We start from the raw sequence: 15,761 nt of genomic DNA, 5'->3' as shown, positions 1-15,761 counted from the left end.
CAAAGGTCAGGGAGCTGGCATAGGAGGGGTTCTTGAGATCAGGCAACTGAAGGCAGAGGAGATTATGGAGGATTGAGAACATTAGAGGTTGCGAGGAAAGGAAGAGGACAGTAGTTAAAGGGATATATTAGGAGATAAGGAGAATTAAAGGGATATATAACTACCGTTGGCATACCTTAAAAAAAAAGACTAAAGGAAAGGATAGGACTGATTCAAGGATCTTGAGTCAGTATTTGATTTTAGTTATATCACCAGCTGGAATAGTACTGAAGAAGTTAAAATGTGAAAGAGGAACACCCGCGTTTCTCCTTTGGGAGCCAACAGTCACATACCATCTCTCAAATCTGTGTTAAGGGAGAAGTGAAAAAACACAAGCACCACACAATTTTTAAAGGGCTACTTGGGCAGGATGAGAAAAGGCATAAGAGCTATTAATTGGACCGTGGTATTTCAAAATAAGATAAAAGACCCGCACCTGCTTTTATGTAAGTAAAAATTCAGCATAATCAAAAGCTTCTCTTTTTAGAAATAAACACTCAGAGGAAATGAAGTGATCAGGTTGGATGAACATGGAGGGTAAGTTAAAGAGATCAGTGATGGTGCTTAAAGAAAGAGGAAGTGAAGATGTATATGCAGAAGCTGAGACAGTGCAAATGTCAGACTAGAACAGGAAGATGCATATGTAGCATTGGAAGTAGGAGTATATGAAGAGACACAGGGTGGTTAAAGCCTAGGTACAATTAAAAATTAAATGAACAGATGAACAAACTAAAAAGTACCTCACTAGTGGAAATAAAGCTCACTGTTATTAGACTGTGAGTGTAAATATTCATTTGCACCTGCAAGTTTTTGTTGGCTAACTTACACTTCTATAGCACCTTTCATCTTAATGTTTTCAATTGCTTTACAGACATCAAGGAATCTTCATAATACTCCTGAGGTAGATCAGTATTATATCCATTTTGAGGAAACAGGAAGTATATGACTTACCTAATGTCACATAGGAAGTCAGTAAGAGAGTAGGGAACAGAACCTAGGGGATTCTATTTTTCCACCCTGCAGAATGCAAGTAACTTCCGTCACCAGTTTGATCTTATAGCCCCATCTGCTCCAAGGAACTGAACTTAAGTAGTCTACTGGCTTGAACAAAGGACCAATAGTTAAGACTCCTGGGACCTTATTCTCCCCCTGTACAACAAGAAACTAACTGATTTTTTTAGTGCATTCCCTTGAGAGTATCAAATGGTATTCCAAAAGGGAATTTATATAATAATTTACAACAAAGTCTACACAACCTACAATAAAGACTCATGACATCTGGTAAGAGAAAGCTGTGAAAGGAAAGGTTAAAGATAGGTGTTATGGAAGGACTTCTCAGAGGATTATTGAATAGTAAGACTATCCAACACACACTGATACAACATACATGAGTGTTTGCAACAAAGAACACATGTATGATTACCAAGTAGCAAGACATTTTTACTTCTCTCCATCTACAAATCTGATATATTTACCTGGGATTTGTGAAACATCTGCAAATTAATAGCTTTAACTTCTTCCAACTGTTGGCGAAGAGCAACCAAAGTGTCCTGTTTTTCATGAGTATCTTTTTCCAGAAGTTTCATGGCAATTTCCATTTCTGTTTTCATTCCAATCTGCAGCTCCAATTCTTTCTCTACTTCCTTAGAAGGAGATTTCCTAGTTATTGCTATATAGGACATGCATCATGTGTAAGAAATTTCTAACATGCTAAACCTACATAACACTTGTCTGTGTATTATGTCTAAGGAATAATGTTATTTTATATGTAATGAGACAAACAGCCCAAATAACACAATATGAGTAAGTTAGTAAGAATGGTAAGAAGTAGAGCAGCACACAGTATATTCTAACTCTCAGCATTCTGCTACTTTATTTTATTTGCAGTCCTGCTCTAGATGGTAGAATTGAATGTTTAAGTCAGTCTTCTCCATTCTGGGAATTTCTTTCCAGGTAGGGACTGGCTACAGGAGCTGAAAGTCTGAAATGAAGCAAAGGGCTCTTAATCCAGCCAGTCCGTAACTGCTGAGAGAATGCTTCACCTGAGAGCTGACTGTCGTAAGTCACAACAATGCATGACTGCAAAGAAAAAAAAGTTGCTTTTTTGCGTTGACAATTTAAAAAAAAAATGTTAAATACAGTATTCATTTCAACAGTCTAGCAAACAAGAGGAGGACTTCATTCTTAACTTTCCATGAGCTCCGTTTTGTTTTCTTTATGGACTGTTGCTGTCCATCTGTTTAAGCTATTGTGAGAAAGATGCTTGAAAATCCACTGTGCAGCAAGGAGCCTGGATTCAAGCAATCCACAGCATTTTCATATTACATGCTTATGTTAAAACACTAAAAATAAAGACAAAAAACCACAATCTTTCATTTCACCCTCTGCCATGTAGTATCCTCACCATCCTAATTTTTTTTTCCTCTTTCAACTGCTTCCAGACATCACTGTACATTTCATCCAGACCTTGGCGTGACTGTTTATAGGTATCCAGTTCTATTTTTGTATCCTGTATTGTTACCTACATGAAACATTAGGAAAAGTTGTTTTTGAAGTTTGCTTATAATTTGGTTATAGGACATAAAATAATATATTTCTATTCATTCTTTTAATATAAAATTATTTCCTGTGATTGCACAGAATTGATCTTATATCTAATCAGATAGTCATATTAAAATGACTTCTCAAAAATAAATATTAGTACTGAGATTTTTAAATGTCCAGTGCTTTTGAAGATACTTCACCCCCTTTTTAAAAAAACATTTGCAGCCTACATCTGAACAGACATGGTTTCATTATATTGTACATTATGGTACTAATTTTATTTTTTTAAAATGTGTATTATATGAGAAGCAAATTTTAAACAGAAGGAACATGTTCAATACCCATATCTATATACAAACAAGGTTAGCATTCAAATTAAAATTGTTTTATAATACTGAAGCTAATGGATCAGAGGACAGCCTATCTTCAATATTTCCCATATTCTTGAACTGGATGTCTAACCTCTACACTCTTTTCACTCCGCTCACGAATTAATTCATTTTGATGTTTTAACTGTTGCTGTTCTTCCTGAAGTGAACCGATACGATCCGTTGCTGCTGCAAGCTGGTTAGAGAAAAAAATAAGACTATCGTGATTAAACACAGACAAGCATGCAGCATCTGAATGAGATTTAAACATACCACTTAGAATATTTCTAGAAATAAGTCTTAGTACCATATGTTTCATAATACAGCAAAGTAAAAAAATAGTCACGGCTACTCTTTAAAATATTAATTATGGGGCTATATTTAATTTGGTGAGTTATACATTTGCCTCTCACCTTGAAATACCAGTTCGAATTCTGGCATACATCATATGTGAGCTGCATTGTTTTATCATAGATAGCTTTGGGATGTGCAAGGTTGGGACTATCGTGTTTTGTCAACATAATTGTCTTCAGGATGCTCAGAAATGAGATATAGGGCACACTGAAGGTTAGATCCACCATGCTTTGAGTGGATGACAGTGTTGTCACGAAATGACATCTACAGCAGGGGTAGAGGCTGGACTTTACAGAATGCCAGGAGAAGTGTAAAATCACACTCAGATCATCTAAAATAATCTGTATAGGTGGAGTACTGTAGTAGGATGGGCATCCTATTCTTATTTGCAATTTTATTTTATTTTTTTGCTGGGAAGCTGAAATGTGACAACTCCTTATAACTTTTTTTTCCTATTCACAGTTTCATTTTTTGCTTTAGTCTTTCCTCTCTCTCTTAGATGGGAAATGTGAGCATGTGCTGGGGATAGATGTACGTCCTGTTGACATAATTAAGGAGGCAAACATTTTAAGGAGGAAGTGGGATGAGGTATTTAATGCCTCCTCATTAGGCAAGTTTGGATTTGTTTTGTTTAGGAAAAAACACACTTTATTAAAAACACTTGATCAGACAGATCAGAGTCTGCAGACATCTTGAAATCACCGGTATAACAGGGATTCTTCTGCCAACATCACATCTAACAACCAAAACTTTCTAGGGCTTTATACCACATTTATCACCATGGTATTGTATGTGGAAAAGCTTTCACGGTGTTCTGACTGAAGCCAGTCCTATTAGGCCCCACATTTCACAAGCATGAAACTCACTCCAGATTTGGGGTGAAATCCTGGCCCAACTGAAATAAAATAGCTAAACTCCCCATTCCTTTTTAAGGATGTAACAATAAAACTCTCTCAGTTGACTGTATAGCACATTTGTATTTTAAAAAGATAAAATTAGCCACAAACCTCTTCCTGGAGTTTTGAATTGGTCTTTTCTAAACAATCTATCTTGCTCTGGAGATCACCAACTGTGCAACTGTGGCAAAAGATTTACATTTGGCTTTAAATAAAAAGAATGACATGTTCAGCTTTTATTAATCCTCACAATTATATTTTTGTAACAGTCTCCTAGAAACAGCGACTAGCAGATGAAAAGGCAAAAATTCAAGCTGGTATAGAACCCCTAGGTGAGCCAACTACTTCTTTCACAAGGTGCGGGAGAGTGAAAAGAAAAATTATCTTAATTGATTTTTCCAAATGTATGTCTTTACAATTAGCATACTGCCTTCATTTCTGAGGCCCCCTTCTGAGATGTGTGCTCTGAGTGATGGTGGCCTTGAATGCTCTGCTGCAGATCTACCTGGATTCCAGCTCCTTTATGTATCTAGAGCTGTGAAAAGGTGCCAGGAATATGGCCCAGGATTGGGTTTGAGTTTGTTAAAGAATTATAAAAGCCCTATAAAACCTAAGTTATTTTCCAAGTGCCTTTTCTGCTATTTTAAATATTTAAGACCTCTTATGCCTTACATTAGTACATTGTAATATCTGCTTTGGTACTTTTCCAGTTCACAACCCATACAAATGGCACCACATACAATATTATGTCAAAAATCCAAATTATCTGGTAACACAAGATCAACACCATTAAAGAGCTAAATAAAACTAGTACTATGTAACTTAGTAACTGAGCCTACAGTCACAAATTTATCCATAGTAATCAGTAGATAATGGAATACCAAGCAGAAAAAGTACACACTCTGAATAGATCAATATTGATATAAGGGTAATCTCATTATCTAAAGAGGGATTACTACAAGTTGCAACAGAAAACAAATAATTAACTTTTAATTATGTTAGAGATCTCCAGGTGGAACCAGTTATGTTCATCATCCCAGTGGTAGAGGTTATGTACCCAGAAAACGAATTTAGGGCCATCCTCTGTGGAGCCAATCCAGCAAAGCACTCAAAAGCAGACTAGCTTTAAAAGCATGAGTAGTACCATTCCGCTTTCTCCCATAGACTTCCTGGATCAAGGACTATTGCCCTGCCTGGAAATAAGTCTGATAACAGAACTATTTGTCAGAGTTCAACCGCTGACAGAATCCCAAGGTTAGTTTGTAATCCTTGGTTTAGTCACAAAAGTTTAATACTTCTCAGCTGATTTTGAAGAGCTGCATAGTTAAAATGCAGAGAAACAACTGGATTTCCTCTCCAGCCTACCCATGGAGGATAGTTTACATTCCTACAAGTATTCTCACTTATCGAACAATTTATTTCGAACATCAACAACAGCAATTAGATTTATTTTGCAAAAAAAAGTCAGTTGCCATTTTACATGGGAATAAAATCTTTAAGTTTGGTCTGGTCTGTTTATGTGAAGTCTTTCGGGAAAGAGCCAACACACTGGCTAAGAGACTTGAATGTATTCTGCAATGTTATTTAGATTAATTCCATTTTAGGAATGACTGACATCAATGCTTATTTTGCTTAGTCACTGAAGTTGTTCATAAAAACACAGGGTGCAGATAAATGACTAAGTACTGGTGTAGGTGTGGTTGGATCAGATAAGAATTTGTTTTGTTTAAACAACTGTAAGCTAGTCATGCTAAAAAACAAAAATGAACACATTTGAAGCAAGAGGCACAGTTACAAAATAAACTATTGAAATATTCTTTTAGTGTTTACTCAAGGTTAAAATAAGAAAAAAAATGTACTAAACATTCTAATAATGTTATAAATAAAAACATACATATTGCAGATTATAGATTTTTAACAATAGGGTAAGCAAATATGCCTAAAATATATATATACATATATATTTTAAAAAGCACACCAACCTCTTTTTCTAGTTAATGTTTTAAAAACACATCTGGTCATCCAAGAACTCACACACTGGATACAAAATGAAGTTAAATTTTTAGGAGGAGTGTTGACAGCATAATGATTAGTACTTCTCTAGGACTTTCCACCAAAGTTGCATTAGTTACACAAACCCAGTCTTGGATGCTTCCTCTATGCATTTTAATTTAAAATCACTGCTAAGATTATAATGAGTGCTATGATATATTTAGAAATGGAATATGATAAATAATTCTGAATTCACACTTTTACAGTAGTTATATTTTCTGAACACAAAATTTTAGGAAATACTTAGGTTTTTTTGTACAAGTGACCAAACAGAATAAGGTTCCTTTTCTTAACATTACACATCAGTAACTTGAAACTTTCTAAAATTGAAGAGGACTATATTTCTGAATTAAGTGTGCATTCATATTTTGAATGTTAACTCTTCTTTTAAGGAGGATGAAAAGATAAGATATGATTAAAACACTAGCACGATCTCAGAATTGGAAGCTAAAGGCGTCAAAGGAATTCTGCAACAAAACACTGATATTTATTAAAACATTACTACTATTTGCAGGAAATTCTATCAACTTTAAGATAATTAGTAATCTCACCATATGGAGTTGTGAATTATGTTCACTGCTTTTATAAGCCAATAGTACCACCTCCTTACAGGCAAAATATTTTGTTTAACAGACAGACAGACTTCAACTTATACTAAACAGTTATTTTCCCAGGAAAAATTCTCTCAAGCCTCCTAGGCCAATTTCTATTGCTTTCATTTTGAGACTGGGGAGTGTTAACTACAAAACTGAAAGAGACTTGCTCTGATGTTTAAGTATCCAAAGCAGAAAGGGGGAGGGGGAGAAAAGAGATTATGCAACTGATGAGAAATTAGCTTCCTTTGGAAATCCACATATTGTGAAAAAATCATTGTTTAGTGTATGAATTTGTGAGCAAATTCTACAAAAAGTTACAGGCAGGGCACAAAGAAATGAATGTTTGCGCCTTCAAACAAACAGATCTTACCTTAGATGACGGTTAAGTTCTTCCACATAATGCTTCTGGTCAAGCACAGCAGTAATCCCATGATCTCTAATTTTTAAACATTAAGAAATGTAAACGGGGGTATTCATTTTGAAATGTTAATCTGTACTAGACATGGGATCACTTTGCCCTTCCCACATTGTTGACAACCTCCATACAAGACTTTAAAATTACTTTGTCAGTCCACTTAAGATAAACAATGTCATACTACAGATGAAAGACAGAAGTTTGAAGAGGCAAAGTAGCAGCACTATAAGCCAAAAAACATGAGCAAGGATAAAGGAAGAGGGGAAATAAAAAAAAGAATAAAACCCGCACAAGGACATGGAAACGGAATGCCACCAGAAATTAAAAAAAAAAAAAAGGATAGGAGTTGGGTACCAAACACACATACAGACCAAGGAAGGATGCTCTATAGGGCAAACAGAGATGCTGATGCTAAAAGGGTCCCCTGTGACAATGAGAGATTTCAGTTAACCTGACATACTGGAGAAAGTCAGAAAAGTAAACAAAGGGGTAGGATATCTATATGTGTAACAGATGATGCCGTTATAACTAAAACTGTAAGGGACAAGGAGGCAAACTTCAGTTTAATCTTAGGAAATATTAAAGGAAGTGTGGCAGGCCAGGGGTAAAACCCCCTTTAAAGCACTGCCAAAATGCTGGCTGCAGCCTGCTCTCTGGCCAGGCGGCCAGGTGTAGAGATGCAGGTACTCAGCAGGGAGCCCAGCTGCAAGCCCTAACGAGGGCTGGCTCAGAGGAATATGCTGAGCTAAGTAATGACAGCAGGGCTGGAGCAGGAGAGGGCTATAAAAGCCCTGGACAAACCTCAGTGAGGAGGCTAGCCTGGGAGGAGACAGGAGGGCAGTATCTGTCTCCTTACCAACAAGGAAGCCTCAAGGGCCAGGAGACCCTGGGGAGGGTCTGTGGGGCACTAACTGTTGGGGGATCTGGGAACTGCACAAGCACTGTAAAGAAAGAAAGACACTTGGGTGATCCAGCAAAAGAAGGCGTGGAAGGCTCTATTATACCAGCCTAAACACAGGGTGCAGGCACAAAAGTGGGAGAGTCAGCACTGACCCTGTGACAGGAAGTAAAAATAGATATTTTGGGCATAGCAACCAACTGCATTTGATATTTCTAAGCGGCAAAAGGGAAAACAAAGGAAGGACTCATTCTAAAGATACAAAGTCATAGCAGTTGCTAGATGATACTGTCAACTTAAAATCTAGTCAGTTTCAAAAAAGTGGCTACAAATGCAGCACCTGCCCTGAGTCCACTTAGACCATTTTAATGGTTTTATATTGACCTTTTTCTCTTTTTGTAAATGTGTCTCCTCTGTTCACCTGTGCGAAAAGACCCATGCAGAGCAGGGGGAAAATGACAACACAAAGTGAAGTAAACAACCTACAAACATAGAAAGAAATTTCTTCCACCAATATTTTAATTACAATAGTTATGGTGCTGCTTTACCACAAATTAAGTGGTAAAAATCTTTTATTGGACCAACTTCTACTGGTGAAAGAAACAAGCTTTAAAGCTCCACAGAATTCTTTTTCAGGTCTGTGGAGCTCAAAAACTTGTCTTCTTCACCAAAAAAAGTTGGTCCAATAAAATATCTCCTCAACTGTACCTCTTTCATAACCTGGGACCAACATGGCTACAGTAACCCTATAAACAGAAAGTAGTAGACCACTTCCTTTGTATGCCTTTCACCCACCCACACAGACCAGGGGAAGCCACACCCTATATATCCATCCCATGAAAAGAGAATCACCAACGCAATCTGATGTTCCCTTTTTAAGGAATTTAATGCACTGAACTCCTGCAAACTCAGATCATGCTAGTTTAAGGACCACAGAGGCCCAAGCTCAGGACATGAACTCTGATCCAGTTAGAGATGTCTCCAACACTGGTGCACTCCAAGGGAGTACTAACATTTGACAGTTTAATATTCTGAGTTTTCTATAGAAAGAGTAATTAAGATAATTCATCATACATACTGTTTGCTATCATCACTGTTCTGTATATCCTTAAGGTACAAGGAAAAATCAATCACTCCAACCTGTTAAAAACAATTTTTAAAAGTTACACAGTGTTACAATGAAAGTTAAAGTCTTTCAAGCAGTAGTTGTTACCATTATCTAAGTTTCATCTACTTTTTACCCATTTAATGTTTAAGTTTAGAAATCCAATTCTTATCCTCTGAAGCAAAAGAAGTTTGCCTTTTTATTTAAAAAAAGATCAAAATGAAAACTGAACAAAATCCATTGGATATAATGAATCTATCCTTGCCTACGCTAGGAAATTGAATATTGCTGACAATTACTTTCAGCAATGATTCCCTTGAATAGGTACTGAAAAAGTATTTAAAGTGCTGCATAGATAGGGCAACAGTTTCCAGTAGTGATTCAGAAAGCATGACAAACTGATATATGGCAGCCAGAAAGTCTTAATCACACTTTCTGAAATTGTGCTGAAAAAGGTTTTAGCACTTTAATTTTCAATATACATTTGGTACCATCTTCAATAAGAGGTAAGTTTTCTAGTGTATGTGGTATGTTTTGTGAATTTCAGTATTGTGCTCTGTAACAATTTATTTCCAATGAACTTAATTCTTGATTTCTCTGTAATAATTCCATATAGGTCTTGTATTTATCAGTAGCCCTTGGTCAGATGAAGTTTTATCGGAGTTTTTAATTTTTATTGCATCACCAACCTATACAATAGTATCAGTAACCCAACTATAATTAGCATTCAGATGGATTTACATAAGGTCATATTAAACTCTAACAAACTTCCCTTTGGCCTGAAAGCAAGATATGAACTCAAGCTGAGAGTAATTTAAAAAAAAAACCCTAAATATTAAATTGGATTAATTTGCTGGCTGTAAATAAAGCAAATCAAACTACTGTAACTTCTATTAAAGGCAACACAGGGACAGTAGGTACAGTACTGTTATTAAAAATGCCAGACTACTTTTCACAAAATCATATATTTAAATAATTAGTTTTCATTTATTGTCTGTGTGCTCCATTTCTCATAAAAAGTCTTCAAATGTCTGCTTGTGACATAATGCTTCAGACAGCATTAACCCACATAGCAGACCAGGTTTGCAAATTACAGCCCCAATTCAGCAAAGTACTTATGCATGTGCTTAAGTGTAATGAGATGTAAGCACATGCTGAAGTGCTTTGCTGAGTTGGAGCCTTTTGAGATTAGTTTATTTTAAAACCTAGTTTTCACCTGGGAATCCAAATCTTCTCCTTTCAAGCAAAGGTTCGCATCAAGAACATTCAGTCCAACCAGCAAACCTACAATCACTGCTCCTTCCTCCTCCATCATCAATGCATCAGGTTCATAAAATTCACTAAAAAAAGATAATTTAGAGGAAATTCTCACACATCATGATTTCAACTCCTCCAGGAATAGCAGAAGTTCCATTTAACAGAAGTATTTTATAAAGTGGTATTGTAGCTCTAGATAAAAGAAGAATGTATACTGATCCTCTCCTTATCACATACTGTAATACAAGAATAGACTTCTAAACTGAAAAGCAACAAATACAGAACCCCAATAGGAAATATTTGTTTGCTAAGCATACAGCCAGCTTGTGAAATTCACTGCCATTGCTGCTAGATTTTTTTTAAATTTAAATTTAGATTCACAACCACTAGCATTTGTAGCAATTTAAGGCTTTGTATGAATATTATAACAATCAGAGAACAGCATTCAAGGGCTCAAGAGGTACCAAGCCTTTTATCTAAATCAAAGATAGCAGAAAATTACAATCTCTGTTTAAAGAAAGATTGTCCTTGATAAAAGATTATACCAAATAAACTTCTCCAACTCTCAACTGTCCATTGTATTTAGAATAAGATTTTGTATGTTTTGTTTCAATAGTACTCAGAGATTAAAAGAGCACTGGTAATAAGTAACTAATTTTATCAATTTAGACTAAATCATATTAGGGGATGTTGTACTTGGTTTGCTGAACAAACATTTCCAATACTATCCCAAGGTTTTAGATCAACAACTACATTGTATGATCTCAAAGCTCATTGTATGGGTTCCAAACTACTTTAGAAAGTAGAAAGAAATTCCACAAAACTGTATGTTCTCTGTCAGATCACCAGACAGGATTCTGAAGAACTATAATGGCATCCTTTTACAAACATTCAGCAGTTTTACATTCTCCCCAAGTTTTGAATGGCAACCTTCCCTGTTATTTCAAGTCACTGGCTCACATAATTTATTCATTCCATAAATTTATATTCGTATTATATTTAGTTCAATTCAATCTTGATAGGTCCAAAGTTGAAAAAAATGCTCAATTTATTAATAAACGACATGTTCTTATTATGTACATGCAATTTCTGCTCATTTACATTCAGAGAACACTGTCCAGCACTTCCAAAAATTAAACTATAACCTCATCCATTGTTTCTACTTCCTGAAAAACTTAAAGATGAAAGGAACAAAGGATATTTATCTCAAAACCAACACGCACAGACGTGTCTCTTTTCAATATATAAATGGTATACCATCAAAATAATACAAATTGGATGTATGGGTACCTTAATAGATGTTTGTGGTCCAATAGTACTTTCAAGTAATCTGCCAGTTTCTTTTGCATGAGTGCAAGATAAAGCCAAGCTCTTCCTCTTCCTACTGCGGTCCTAGAATATAATACAGATGCAAACCACTATCAAAATTTCAATAAATCAAGATTTTAAAAGCAATTTTTTAAGTATTTCTGTAATTCAGCATTAATAAAGATACCACCAAGTTGGAGGTAGTATTTTATTAAATGAGCACAAAAACCCATGAAGAAAATTAAGTGAGAATAAAAGTGTTTATACATCTACAGAGAAATTATTAAACAAAATCAAGTATTTAAGTGAATAGGAAGCATCTGGTCAAATTTGGCCCAAATCAAACACAAGATTTTACTATATCTTAGACTAAAAGAAAAATTCCTGTCATTTATTAATTCCAATGAAAAAACCTTTTAAATACAAATATTCTTCTGTAATGTTTGTAACCTAACCATTGCAGCATTCTGCTGGTGCTCAAGAATTTGGAAGTGAAACTAGTCTATTTACATCATTCAAAAAACAAAGAAAGCAGACAAATGACACTAAAAACGATTTAAAAATTCTCTCGTGTTGAATAGTTTAAAGGTTACTTCTTGCACAGGTAAGGAATTTTTAAATGTACTTTTTTAGCCTGACAGGTTCTTTTGAAGGTTGAGTTGAGGATACAAAAGTGTTGAAAACTGATATCCTGAAAGACATGTAGAGTTTTGTGCTACATTTATACACTATGTCCTCTGGCTCAGAGAATGAGATCTCCCCAAATGAGAAAGAAAGAGACAACATGTTATTATATTACCCGTCTTCAACTCACTTCAGCTCTGGCAGATTTTTAACACTGGTTGCTATATCTGATGCTTCTGGACAAAGTTTCTCCACCAGCTCCAAAGGACCAAAAAAGGACTTATTCTGTCCAATAAAACTCTTCCTGGCTAAAAGGGAAGAAATACAGTGGTGTTAATAAGCAGGAAAATGACAAAACTTCCTCCTTCAACTCCACAATCACAAATCGTATAAAAAGAGGCCCTTAAAATGTACTCTGTCTTACAGGCCCTCAGTACGTACACTGAGTTCATTGCTCAGTCAGGAGATGACAGAGACCTGATATAGAGCATATTAGAATGTGAACAGATTACGTAATTGATCTTCGCTGTACCTCAATATTTCTCCACAGAATTTTGCTGATAAAATATTAACGTTTTACATTATAATATGATCCGAAACCACATTAAGGCAAATCTGAATTTCCACAGCCTCTCAACATTTCTATGATTTCAGCCAAACTCATTTAAGAACGAACTATGGTGCTCACCTTTTAGCCCATGCTTTAGACAGTGCTCCATCACCACAAAGAACTGTTGCAAAGGAGGAAAGTCGGAATCCAGAGTCCTACCCAGGCTCAGGGCTGACTGGATCAAGACTTTGATACTGAGCTTCATCATATTCATCAAGTTTGAACGCTCTTCCATTGTGTGGCATTTAACAGCTAAAAAGTTTTAGAGGGAAAAAAAAACCAATGAAAGCATACAGGCTTGTTTGTCCTTAAGACAACATTGAGAAAGATAGTGCCAATGCATAGTTTTCGACTCTCAGCCTCCCAAGGCCTGAATGTGTGACACTGTATTTTTAAATGTTAGACATAAAACATAAGGCACAGAAGAAAGAAAATCTATTCATAGGAAGAATACTGACTGACTGACCAACCAGAGGTTCATTTAGGTGCCATGTGTGAATATTGTGATTTCAGATTCTAGAATCAACATATCAGATTCAAATTTACAATAAAAATGATGAAGTAATAGCAGGACTGAGATGTAGCCAAAATTTGGCTCTAACAAGAAACACTTTGTAGTGAAGTACAGTTATGAGGTATATGAATAACAACCAGACTGAAGGGTGCTTCTGTCACTGTCTCTAGATTCAAGCTGACTCCATGGTACTCTGGACTGTTCTTTGATTCTCAAGGCCCTAAGCAGGTCTGGATTAACCTCTTGTAGGCCCCCATGGAAACAATGGAGCATGGTGCTGGGAGGTCAGTCCCCAGAGCGAAGGGTCAGCCAGGGGCAATGAGGTGACGCATGGCAGGAGTGGCCTCACTCTGCCCAGCCCAGTGCAAGGGCACTATTAACAAACTGTAGTTGCCAGATGCACAGTAGCCCACCTGGCCCTGTGCTGCCAGCGTGCCTGTTCCCCTTGGGGACGGGCCCATGCCATGCCATACAGCCCCTCACTTACCCAACACCCCTATCGCCAGAGACTCCCTGGACACCCTATGCCCAGCACGCCCCTCCCCCCCCCCCGACCCTGCCACAAATGCACAGTGCCCTGCACAACACCACCCCTGCCCAGCGCCCTCCTGCCCAAAACCCTCACCACAACTGCCCAGCACCCCACATAGAACTCCCACTCCCTAGCGCCACACACAGATCTTCCCCACCCCCTCACAGCCCAGCAACCCCCAAGAGACCCACTCCCCCACGCCTTGCCTCGCAGATACACTCACCAGCCCTGCTGGGAGAAAACTGTGTCTGCCGGGCTGAGCTGGCAGCCCAGTCAGGGCTGGTCCTGGGCCCAGGAATTGCTCCAGCCCTCGTGAGTGGTGCAATCAGCCAGGCCAGGGCATGTCTTGGCTGGGCTCCCTCAGGACCCACTTGCCTGGAGAGGCCCAGCTAAGTCCTCCCATGGTGTTTCCCTCTCAACTAGCTGAGACTGGCGAGGCTTCTGCACCAGTCCTAGGCAGTTCGGCTCCAGCGAGACAGGTAGGGCCCCACAGGTGGTGGGAAGCAGAGACTGCCCGGAGTCGGAGATGTGCTGGGGTCCGGCCAGTGGGCAGAGAGGAGCCAGCGGGTGGGGCCCAGGGGCAGAGAGGCACCCTTGGCCAGCCAGGCCAAGAGGAGCAAGTGATGGTGATGGTGGTGGTAGGGAACCAGCAGACTGGCAGGGTCTTGGACCACAGTGCAAGCAGAGCAGGCCTGGGGCCCCTTTTGAGCATGGAACTGGCTCCATGGTGCCACTGTAAACCTGGGACTGGCCCTGAGACATTGCAACAAGCAACACACATGCTGAAACTCCATCCTAATCCTTCGCCCAGATTGTGGGGAACATTGTTGCATGCAATATAACCTCATCCTATTCCCATCCCTCCATCAGAGGGGTAGTTAGGGCTGGCTGTAAACACAAGCAAACAATTTGTGGCCCTGAACGTCTAATGACAAGATCTTCCAGTGGGTCTGAAGAGAAACCCCATGCCCTGGGTAACCCTGTGGTAGGGGTGCTTGGGATCCCACAATTAATACTTGTCTAGCAAACCTAGGAGAGAAACAGCCAAGTGAAATAACTGGCACTCTGCCTAATTTGAAGGGGTCCCCTCCACAGCCTCCTGCCCCCCGTGCTCCACTGCCCAACTGCCTCTTGTCCTTCCCAATGGGGATTCTCTCCAGGGCCTTCTGCCCCCTACCACTATTCCTCTCAAGTGGGACCCCCATTATATCCCCTGCCCCCAGCACTAACCGCCCCCAGTGGAACCCATATGATCCCCTGCCCCCAACATCATTCCCCCAAGTGGGACCCCCATATCTTCTGCTCCCCAGCACTCTGCCCCTATGGGAGCTCTCCCATTACCTCCTGTTTGCCTCCCCCCCCAGGCCTCCTGTCCCCACAGCCCCTAAGCAGACTGAGGTCACGGGAATGGCCCCACGCCGAGTCCCCAAAGCCCATCCCCAGCCCGTTATCCGCACTGGCCTCTCACCCTCTCCAGCGCTGCCAGAGAAACAGCTCCCCCCACCCCCCAAATAGAGACCATTGATTGGGCGACGCAGGCCCATCATTAACTCCCCATCCAAGCCAATCAGGCTGCAAGGGCCACAAACTCCGCCTCCAATTGGCTGCACGTTCAGACAGGCCCCTCGCACGTTCCCATTGGGTGCGAG

General features: G+C 38.8%; 1 protein-coding gene across 3 annotated transcripts in view; it reads right to left on the bottom strand.

The window, feature by feature from the left end:
* The window catches only part of RUFY1 (RUN and FYVE domain containing 1), a 40,646-nt gene that overhangs the window by 6,345 nt on the left and 18,540 nt on the right, over positions 1 to 15,761 (bottom strand). For 2 of the 3 annotated variants that reach the window (XM_045027735.1, XM_045027734.1), the window contains exons 2-11: positions 13,145 to 13,318; positions 12,647 to 12,764; positions 11,815 to 11,916; positions 10,484 to 10,607; positions 9,241 to 9,302; positions 7,220 to 7,285; positions 4,313 to 4,382; positions 3,046 to 3,147; positions 2,444 to 2,560; positions 1,515 to 1,682 (exon numbers count right to left, since the gene is read on the bottom strand). In XM_045027735.1, the coding sequence (XP_044883670.1) occupies positions 1,515 to 1,682; positions 2,444 to 2,560; positions 3,046 to 3,147; positions 4,313 to 4,382; positions 7,220 to 7,285; positions 9,241 to 9,302; positions 10,484 to 10,607; positions 11,815 to 11,916; positions 12,647 to 12,764; positions 13,145 to 13,318 (1,103 nt within the window). Of the gene's footprint in view, positions 1 to 1,514; positions 1,683 to 2,443; positions 2,561 to 3,045; positions 3,148 to 4,312; positions 4,383 to 7,219; positions 7,286 to 9,240; positions 9,303 to 10,483; positions 10,608 to 11,814; positions 11,917 to 12,646; positions 12,765 to 13,144; positions 13,319 to 15,580; positions 15,634 to 15,761 lie in introns of those variants that run through there. The other variant, XM_045027736.1, reaches the window with a different exon arrangement.

This window comes from Mauremys mutica, chromosome 8 (genome assembly GCF_020497125.1).
Source record: "Mauremys mutica isolate MM-2020 ecotype Southern chromosome 8, ASM2049712v1, whole genome shotgun sequence".
In the NCBI taxonomy this organism is placed as follows: Eukaryota; Metazoa; Chordata; order Testudines; family Geoemydidae; genus Mauremys; species Mauremys mutica.
Note: the sequence above shows the minus strand (reverse complement) of the source record. Positions and strands in the feature narration are given on the sequence as shown.